This window comes from Wolffia australiana, chromosome 3 (genome assembly GCF_029677425.1).
Source record: "Wolffia australiana isolate 7733 chromosome 3, ASM2967742v1".
Lineage (NCBI taxonomy): Eukaryota > Viridiplantae > Streptophyta > Magnoliopsida > Alismatales > Araceae > Wolffia > Wolffia australiana.
This window is the reverse complement of record NC_135837.1, coordinates 8,059,716-8,070,841: the sequence shown is the minus strand read 5'-3', so window position 1 is coordinate 8,070,841 and position 11,126 is coordinate 8,059,716. Positions and strand designations below refer to the sequence as shown.

General features: G+C 36.3%; 1 protein-coding gene across 1 annotated transcript; it reads right to left on the bottom strand.

Moving 5' to 3' along the window:
• Positions 1–364: 364 nt before the first annotated feature.
• LOC144700839 (organic cation/carnitine transporter 3-like) lies at positions 365–2,697 on the bottom strand. Its single transcript, XM_078572389.1, has 2 exons — positions 1,845–2,697; positions 365–1,247 (listed from the first exon to the last, which is right to left on the bottom strand). Exons 1-2 carry the CDS (start codon positions 2,642–2,644, stop codon positions 494–496), a joined length of 1,554 nt encoding a protein of 517 aa, XP_078428515.1. The 5' UTR covers positions 2,645–2,697; the 3' UTR covers positions 365–493.
• Between the last annotated feature and the right edge of the window lie 8,429 nt (positions 2,698–11,126).

Below are 11,126 nucleotides of genomic sequence, written 5' to 3'. Positions count from 1 at the left end.
CGAATAGAAATGGTCATCAGTAGGGTTGGACATTTTGGACCAGTCATTTCACTGAACCAAGACTAGTCGTCAGCCATTTTAGGATAAACCGGCTATTTAGTCTGGATTTAGTTCAAGACTCAAACCAGACTAAAGTCCAACAATGATTACTAAATATTTATAAATTTTACATAAAAAATTATCTACATAATATATATCTCCCCATCCATGGCCCTCTTCCCTGAGACAATAGAAAGAATCTAAGATGAGCTACAAACTTCTATTTCCCAACATGGAACTTATATATTTCTGTACCACATTATTTCTTGATCCGGATCTCCATATTATTTTTAAAATTTTATTCTTTGACTTTGACATTGACTAGTAATCGGGGACCACCCCACTGTACTCAACAGTCACCAAATCAGGCAGAGACCAGATCCCTTACAACACCAAGTTGACATTGATCAGACATCAATAGAGCTAAAGTCTGCCATGCGGCATTCTCCAGTCCTTACAAAAGACCACTATATCTCTCCCTATATTCCTGCTCCTCAAAAGTATCACAGATGCTGCTCCCCTTCGTCTCCGGCAACAGCACAACGAACAAACCGCAGATTCCGATAACAATTCCGAACACCCCGAACGAAACAAATCCAGACCCGCTAACTCTCGCCCCTGAAACCAGCTGAGGAGCAAACACCCCGCCAAGAACAAGCGCCTGCCTCACCATAGACAAGGCCGAGTTCCTCACACAAGTTGGGAACAGCTCCAGCCCGTAGATAAGCACCACGTTGAAGGCCGTGCAAGCACAGAAGAAAGACCCCACCTCCACGCCCATCTTCATATTCCCGCTAAGGAACACACACAACACGCTGCTAACCCCGCTTGCCATGGTGAAGCCCAGAACGGAAACTCGTCTGTTTATTCTTCCCACGAGGAAGAAGGTTATAAGCGAAGAGGGTAGCTCTGCGACTGCGTTGAGCGATGAACTTAAGTAGAGGTTGCAGCCTAAAGCTCCTAAAGCGAGTGGCATGCCGTAGTAGACCATGCCTATGCCGAAGCCTGCCGACATTATCGCTGCCAATCGCCGCCTTGCCCATCTCTTTCTTAGCAGAAGAAGTAGAGAGGAGAAGGCGCCTGGCTCTTCGCTTACGCCTATGTTGAACCCTGAGAATGTGTAGGTCATCACTTGGCTTTGGGTTGCGATGGTCATGTCTGTTAGGGTTTGGATGGCCTCCTCCTTGCGCCCCTTCACGAGCAGCCACCTGTTCGGGATTGTAAAAGTCAGATTCATCAGTTTTAACTCTTGATGTTGTAGTTATAGCACGTTTATGCTCTTTACTACAAAATAGATGAATGATTTCTTATTACTTTTACTAATAGGTCACTACTTATGGTGTAAATACTTGGTTCTGTGTACAAGTGTCGCTATAATTTATTATCTAGTGTTAATCTATCAATCTATCCATACATCTATCAATGTATCTATCTTTCTGTCTTTGTATCAATGTATCTATACAGCTCTCTTTCTGTTTCTATATTTATCCATCTATCAGCCTATCTACCCATACGTCTATATATCTGTCTATTTATCCATCTATATGTCTGTCTATACACCAATCTATCGATGTATATATCTTTATGCCTCTGCATCCACCTATGTGCCTATACGTTATCCACTATTTAGTCTATCTATCTATTTATCTATTCATTAATCTATCCATCTATGGATCAAACTCTGTATCTATCTCTCTTAGTATCCATCTATATAACTATCTGTTCATCTATTTATCCATGTTTCGACCTATTCGTACATCTATCTACGGATCATTATGATTAGGACATTTATTTGTCTTACCCACCTTGGGGACTCGTGGACGAGAAAGAAGACGAGAACCGCGTAAACAAGCGCCGGGCCAGATGTCCAGAGATAGAGAAATCTCCACGACGAGTCTCTGTAGATGTAGGCGATTCCAGGGAGAGAGAGGAAGCCGAGGGTGAAGCAGAAGAACCCAATAATACCCACTTCTCCGCGCGAGCTCTTGCCCACAAGCTCCGTGGACAGAACAAGGGCGCTGGTCCCAATCGTAGCGCGGCTAAACCCGGTAAGAAATCTCAGCAAAGCGTAAATCCAGACATTGGGGGAAGCGGCAGTCAGCAAACCAGCGAGGGCCATGCCAAGGCAAGAGATGAAGAGCATGTTTCTTCTTCCCAGTGTAGAGTCAGCCAGAGTGGCTAGAATTAGACCGCCGAGGAGGCAGCCGAAGAAGTAAGCCGAAGCGGGGAGGCCCGTTACGCCGGAGCTCGCGCACTGTAAAGCCCATTCCGACATAATTGACGAGTGAGCCGGTCTATCCCACTCCCATTCACCGGCTGGCAGCCCACACGGCGAAGAAGAAGAAGAAGAAGAATAAGAAGAAGAGCAGTTGGATGTAGTGCAGTGCCATGGCGGTGTAGCGTCGGAGAAGACGTTGATGAAGGTCTGTTGGGCGTCGAAAACCCAAGCGAAGGAGACGAAGAAGGCTTGGAAGAGCTGAGCAGCGCCGACGCGGCCCAACCAGCGCTCAATAACGTCGTCGACGCTGGTTCTTGAGTTCCGCTTCGTACTCTCTGAAGACGGTTTGGGAGAGAAGGGAGGGAGAAGAGGGTCTGTGTCCGCCATTACGGCTCGCTCTTCAGTGGCTTGCCTGTGAGGGTTTTTATGCTCAGCGAAACCGCTCACAGCTTATAGAAACAGCCGATCTGTCTTTTTTTTCATTAGTCACTCTGGCCAACACAGTAACTATTTTTTTCAGTGCGTTGGAAAACGTTTCCACCCGTAAAAAAACTTAGCTTAGAGAACCGGATGAAAGATGAATTTATGAGGAATTTAACTACTCGGATATCTAGAAAGAGGGATGAGGAAATCTTGGGGAAATTTTTTGGAGGACGCCAGAGTTGACCCGTAATCTAAAACTTCTTGTTCCTGCTGAAATAACTCAGAAACCGGGGAAACCTGCAGACCTTATCTCTGTTGGTTGGGTGAAATAATGGAATCCGGGTATTGGTGGGTGACGTCAACCCTAATGTTTTCCTGGTAGTCGATAGATGTGGTTCTGAAGAGCGGTTTCATTGGTTTCAGGGAAAGAGGTGGGAGAGAAACCCAGATACAAGCGTTGGAATGAGGGTCACCGCTGGGATGAATAATGGGAAGCCGCCCATTGATAGAATAGAGATCTGATTGGCTGAGGAGAAGCGATTGAACGGTCCGGAGCAGCCCATCGCTATTATTTAAAGGCTCCCACATGCACCAAAGATCTCACACAGGTGTCTGTTTCTGCGTGGTTGGCAATAAGAAAGAGACAGTGGAGCCCAAGGAGAAAACCTACCGTATCTCGTGAAGTTTGAGTTACTGCTTGTTCCGATCCTCCTAAATATTTCCAGAGATGTTCCTTCTGTGGGCGATTGGGTTTGGACTGAGAGAAGCACTTAGCCAAATTGAGTTGCAAATGGTTTCTTTAGTAGAAAGCCCAAAATCCTTCAAGTATGAATTATACTACAAAGCAGACAATAGGATATCGATTATTTATTTTTTTAATTAGTAGGGCACATCGCGGTTTGCTTGGCCGGCGGAGATATTAGAATATCTTATTCTAATACCTGAATGATATTCTAGCCTAGTAATAAAATATCCGTTGAGTGAGATTACAAATTTTCCTGCAACACTGTAAAAACAGCTTGCGTTGAATAGCAGAAACGGGTGAAAAAATAAAGATCATGACAATATGAATTAGTTATAAAATGGCCTTCATCAAATTCAGCCAATCACGATAACAAAATCAAATAAATAGTTATAATATGGCCTCCAACATTGTAAATGCAGGTTCATGACGTCCAGTGAAAATAAAGATCAATCGGTGACTATGACTTGGTAAATGTTGGTAGTCTTAATAGAAACATCTCATGCCTAAAAGAAGTTTACAGTACTTCTGAGTTTCATATAAACACCACATAATGCACATTTTGGGCATTTTTAACTAACCCTGCTTGACTTTCAAGTGAAACCATTTGATCAATATTTTGAAAAACTATGTGTGCAGAAATTTACAGGGTTTAAATGGATGAAAATGAATGGGCTATAGCATACCATATAATTTTTAGACCTATTTATTTGGGCTATCAGAATAAATTGCTCTGATTTCTAGTTTGAGCTTCAAAGAACTAATAAGATGGATGTGGGCTGCATCATTGTTCCTCCATAATTTCCTCTAACTCTGCTTTTGATGAAGTTGCAATGGGGTTCGAGAAATTCAAATCAACAAATGAGAAAAAGATAACGAATGACATGTAGATTAAAGTGCAAAAAACAGAAAGGAGGCTTGGCTTGCATTCTCTTCCTCTCTCCTTTTATTTACTTTACTGGGAACTTTCTCTAGAAGTCTCTATCCATAAGGACAATGCTCTCCAGAATACTTCTTGTTGAACTTGTGTGAATGAAGTGATTAAAGCTTTCATCCGTTACCCATCCTTTTCTTTTAGAGAAAAAAACGAAGATAAGACATAGGGATCTATGTTTAAGAAGATCAGTATCTCTAGCCATGATCATCGGCATTAGAGGCTCAAACCATTAAACTATCATCCCCGTCTATTCCCCCTTTTTTCCCTTCATTTTACATCATTTTCTCTCAGTATCATACACTTTTTACGACATTCTCTCTCTAGTCCCCACACTTTTATCTCTCTGAATGGTGAATAGTATCTTTAGTTTTTACCATAAAAAATTATAAATATTCATCCATCTAGAATCACACTGTTCCTTCCGACTTATTCTTTGCTCAAATCCCTTTCCAACTTTTTTCTTTTTTATATCACCCCATCCCATTCCATTATTCACACTTACCGAAATTTTGAATTAGTCTGGATCAGTCTACGGGGATATGCAATTTGTGAGAATCCCCTTGACCTGAAAAGGTTATTTGCGCAATTCTGGACGCTAATTCTTGGAAAGGTTATTTCTTTATTTTACAGCATTTAAAAGTTAAATGAAATATAGGGAATTGACTTAAATCATGTTTACCATTTATAGTGTTTTAGCAATAAAATGACTGGTATAATAATATCTTAGAATATTATTAATATTTTTTTCGACTTACTTGATTTCTTTCTAAGCATAGAAAAATTATAAAATTGATAGCTGCATCTCTGTGCATTCACCAATTACCTACCCTATATTATTGATAGACTACTTGAGTGAAAAACTAATTATAAATATTTCCACTTAAGTATCAATGAAAACAACATTAAACCCCTCATGTTTGGACTGATAAATAGGATTAATTAGTCTGCCAATAAATTCATTTTATTATTTTAAAAGATGTTTATGATTGTCCCACTAGGTGATGGGAATCAATTTTAGATAAAATAAATGGCATGTAATGCACGGACCTGTCCACATATGCAACAAGAAAACATACGAAAGTTTCAGTCGTAAAACTTTGGTCATTAAGATTCTCCTAAATTCAAGGAAACGCTATGCAACAATATAGGTGAATATGATAAACTTAAAACACTCCTGAGAGAATCCGAGGCTCCAGTTTTGACACACATTTTACATGGATTAAACACAGAACTCCATTTCCAAAATATGTAGTGAACCCTAGGATACAATGAGTGGATACTGATCAGAATCCTCGGTAGAAGAGCAGAGCTAAAAATAACAAGCATAGGGTGCTCGAATATTAGAATACAATATTCGATGATCTATTAATAGGGTAGGCTAAAATGTTCAACGTAAAATTTCCTTAGAAGCCTTGCATTTTGAGGTTAAATAATATATGAATAAAAAAGGAATCAAAGCCAATGTTAGCCAGATGATTATTATTACTGCACAAACTTGATCATTAACCTGGGTCTGAAAAGTTTTTACCCAATTATTTGTACACGATTCATGTAAATAATCCAATAGCTGTTTCTGAAAGTCTTCTACATGGTGATATTATTAGAGTAACACTTCAAGACCTCCTGGTTTTGTGCTAATACTGCAATATTCAGTTTCATGAAGAACCCTAAATGATGAATAAATTTTATGGATGTATTTTGTTTGTTTTATATTATCTTGAACTATATCATTTAATACCCGATCACTTTTTTCAGATTTTTATCCATAAAGAAGAATATATAAGTATTTATTTTTTTGCCCATATCTTTGTGGGCCATTACTTGCTCCAAAGTAAGAAAGTTCCCAACTGACCATCCCATGGATCTTTTACGCATTACTGTTCCCACACATGTTCGGACCTCCATTCATTTGTTTCTCCTTTTTTGATAAGTTTATCCTCCCTGGATGCCTTCTAATTCCAGGGATCCTAAAATCACAAATCAATATTCATGCTTACAAACAAGGCCCATCCTCAATCACACTATATTTACATCCAAAGTTCAGTGGTATTTTTGATATTCCAATGATTTATTAAAATCGTCTTGAAATATCAATTTATGATTGACTGGAAACAGAAGGTTGTTGTGCCATAAAATCAAAGATTAAATCTGATTTTTTCGGAACTTTCCCATCACCAACTGAACATGATTTAGATTGATGGTTACTAATGACATGTCCAAATGGGTTCTGGAAAACCCAGCATACTGTAAGAAATTACAAACCATTTCTTTTTATCGATATACATTTTTAAAATAGAAAGAAATACATTTTGATGATATAGTTCTAACAGTTGCTATATTTTATATAAATTAGTTTGCGTCACTTAAAAAATATATATAAAAAATACGATGAATAATGACCGAAGATAATAAAATTAATAATAACCCTAAAGAATATTGTAACTTAATACTGCAAATTCATACAAATTTATTTAACATAAATAGTAAAAGAATGTCATTGTTATTAATAGGTGAGTTTTTATGACTGTTGGGCAAATTATTTAATCACTATACTGATTTGGGAATATTTTAAAATTTTATCAATGTTATACTTGAAATTTCAATGAATCCTGTAAATTTAACTTTCTAATGGTTTTTATAGTACCATTGATAAGAGAGGGTTCCTTTTAATGTTTTACAATATTTTGTCTTCTAATTACAATTTAATAAAATATTCCGATCATGAATGGAAGGGAAATTAGTTTCAAATTTGGGTGATTAAAGTGGGGTGTAACTATTAGGAAAGAAATGATTAAAAAGCAACTATAAATATATACTCTTAAGTTAATTGTATAATATGGGAAGGATATAAATATAAAATAGATGGTTATACAAGGCAAATTAGTTGAGTGAAGTGACCTTGATCCAAGAGATTGAAGGTTGTATTGTGAGAGCATTTTCGATAGTGTCAAGCAATTCACATCCTCAACAAGAGTGTGAATGTTTTGCTTAGCCATTTATTTTCAACTAGACTAGGCGAACACCATGGAAATATTTATTATTCTACAGCTATAAATAATATATTTAAGTTAACACATAGAGATTCAATTTAATTGGTGGATATATGTAAACACTTAACCATAGATTTACTTTAAGGATGAGTACATTTTAATGAAATGCCAAAATTTGTGTTCGGATGAATATGCAAAGTAGATTATCCAACTTCAAACTTTAGCCGGTAGTTTATCATCAGAATAGATGTACTTATTTCTCTCAGGAATAATGCATTTGAAGACAATTGACCTCATATAGATCAAACTATGTAACTCACAAATGCATTGGATGACTACCTTGATATTGGTCAGCGAGACAAATGATCAAGTTAAGACATACAATGTCTTTGGTATGTCCATAACCAGGAACCATTTATGATTATACCACATCATTTGGCCAGCGAAATGTGATAGCCAATGTGCACTTCTTTACATATGTTAGATATTTATATCCCATTTAATGGTTTATTTTACAGTATAGTAAATATAAATGAATAAAAAATATAATATTCTCATACGATGATTTCCCATTTCTAATTTAAGTATCCTCGAAATTTTGATGTTAAAATTCACAGAGGAAATGCAGTTATTATATTTTATTTTTGCTTATAAACTGAATGACAAAAAAAATTATCTCCCAAATTGAAATTGAAGAAGTTTTTGTATCTTGTTTTCTTTATCATATTGAATGCATTTGAGTGTTTCCTGTGGGAAAATTACAGATTTGGCCCTTTCATTTTCGAAATGCATATAGGCAGATCAATCAATAATTTTCAAAGTCTCTTCTCTCCCTCTTTCCGTAAAAAAACACTAGAAAGAACAAGTGTGAAATCTTCCCATCTTTCTAACACCACGCCAGATCTAAAGGAATTCTAATTATGTTTTGTGGTGCAGGTTTAAATAAATGACAAGGAGAAAATGATTCTGCCTAAGAAAATGCGTTGTGAATGAGCTTGGCATGAAGATCATATTTTGAGATTTCTGCTAACAGTTTCTGAAGTTTTCTGAATATCATAGTTATTTCTAACATTCAAATGCGTCAATAATATCAAGAATTTGGCCAGTTTATACAGATTGGAATAAGTTACAATGCCAAAGAGAATTCATGCTATGAGTGACCTTTGTCCAAAAGTCATCATTTTGAGATTTCTGTGAAGCATCATTCAACATTAAAGCTTTTTCTTAAAATTGTACTAATCCGTATCATATAGAATCGTATCATTGGACACCAAAATAAATAAGTCACTGTGGAACAATAGAAACCACTCTAAAATCACAAAATAAGTTAATATCCAACATGGAGAATGTGGTTCACTCGAAGAATCATGAGTTTTTAGCAGTATTTTGAAAGTTACACACAAGAGAAGGGGGAAACATCAAGAATCACTCCAGAAATATTTCAGAAAGCAATTAGTGGTGAGTTTAATCCTGAGAAAGCTAAATTATGCATCAATATAAAAGAAGAGATAGATATAACAAGAAGAGAATCAGGAGACGGGTAAAAGCAAGGTATTTTGAACCATGCTATTTAAGATTTGATTATAAATTTCAAATACTTGCCATTTAAATAACTTCCATGATTATTTATGATTTCTTCTCTGCATAGCTGTAAGTATTTGGATTAAGTAAACCAGTTGTTATTTCTTATTTTTTATCTGCATAGGCGTCAGTATTTGGATTATTAAATATATGAATTTCAGGTGTATGATAGTAGAGTTTGGGGGTCAACTAGGTGAAGGCTTTGGGGAATGAAGAAGAGACGGGTTTGAAGGTCTACTCAAAGGAGGTCAAACGTCACCACTCTGTAAAAGGCTTTAGGGATATAAAGGAAGTCAAAGCTTCATGAAAATTTGTTTTATTGGTATCCTTGTTTAACCTTATTTTAAAGTGTTTTTCTTGGGGAGCATTCACACAAACTTGGTTAGGGCTTATCATCGCCTCAGGCTGGTTACCCCCATATAGCATCAAGGGCTAACAAAAGATGTGTATGAAATTCAATGAGTCTGACATATACTCTGCTTTGTTCTGTAGATATTTAAAACATATTTTGCATAGTTACCTTTAAATCATTTGTTACCTATTTAAACCAACCCTACCAATCATATTTTGTTATACCCCAGGTCATATATGAATATTATTTTCTAACTCAACTATTAACAACATACAACAACCTAAAACTGCTTTCATTGCACAGATGGGGATACATTATTTTAGCATATTTGTCATGAGATATCAAAAAGTCAACATTATATTGATGAAGCTAATGTGACAAAATGTATCAGTCCTTATAAAATATTTTAACTTTAAAAGCAAGATAACTATGTATCCTGGATTATGTCTTTATATTTTAAGTTAAGTAGAGGAAAATATACAGTATTTTATAAGTCAGACTTAGCTTTATTAAAATAAAGATGAAATTTTAATCATTCAAGATAAACAATTAATTATGTGTCACTGATTAATTATTTTCCAAATCAAGGTGGTGAAATATGCTTAAAGTAGGATTTATTTTAGGAGCCTTCTACACGTCCAAAAACTGTATCAATATAATTAAACTATTCAATGTTTGTTTATGTATTCGGTGAAAACTATATTGTTATCCTTACCCTCCTCTAATTATTACTTCATGTTGGTTCATGTGGGTCAACTAGGTTATTATCACTCCTGAGGTTAGATATTGCACTTACATCCTTACTAGGAGTGTCTTCCTCAAAATCATAAAGTAAAGGACCATCCATGAAAACATCACTAGAAATAGAACAAACATTCGTAGGATTAACAAAAGGTTGAGTTGGAAGTTGACTTTGGTGTTGCTTTTAATAAACATGTTCATCAACTTTATCTTTCATCTTCAGATTCGGTCATTGCCCTTGCTGCTCTATGCTCATCTTCAGCTGATCCAACTCCGTCCACAATTATTTCATAGAATCATCTTGTTGCTCAGTTATCTTTTCTGATTTCTCTTATATTCTGATAATTCCCTAAACTTTTTGATTAAAAGTCTCATTAATAGGGTTGGAAGAATTTGAACTAACAAAGATTTAGAATAATATGGTGGTTGATTCAGAATAAAAGGCTTAGGCTGAAAAACATTTCTCCCTCCTTGTCCTTGGAAATGTTGCTGGTTCCCTTTGTTCCAATTTCCTCCACCCTAGTTACATTTCACATTCCAATTTCCTTGATTATTGTAGATGGTTCAAAGGTATTTACTTGTTCCATCACTGGACAAGCTTCATAGAAATGATCATAAGCGTACAACATTGAGCAATAAATACTAGATACATTATCGACATCATAATTATAGGCTTGCATTTGATGTCCTTGCATCAAAGTCTTCAAATGAAAAGTCAAATCTTCCATGATCATAGTAAACTTATCGATGTCATTTTTCATTGTTTTGCGTCCACCTTTCTCACATCGATTAGTCCTCATCATTAGCCATTTTAGAGAAACTTCGCTGATATACCCAATTTTCTACTAACCTCTTCATAAAGGCCAGCGATTCATTGGCAAAGTGTTGCACAAATACACCTCCACTCGCCATATCAACCATATTGAAATCATATTCATTTAAAGCTCCATAAAAGTTTGGGCTTACTCCCTAGATGGAATCCCATGATGGGTGCATCTCTTGGTCACGGCATCAAATATCTTTTATGCCTCACTAAAAGAGTATGTTCCTTGGGTGAACTCTTTAATCAACCTTCTTAGGGAGTTGGTTTTTCTAAAGGAATA

Bases quoted from the DNA above. Each gene is read 5' to 3' on its own strand.
- LOC144700839 (XM_078572389.1), bottom strand. From the start codon at position 2,644: ATGGCGGACACAGACCCTCTTCTCCCTCCCTTCTCTCCCAAACCGTCT. The intron at 1,248-1,844 runs GTGGGTAAGACA...AATCCCGAACAG, and splicing joins CTCGTCCACGAGTCCCCAAG to GTGGCTGCTCGTGAAGGGGC.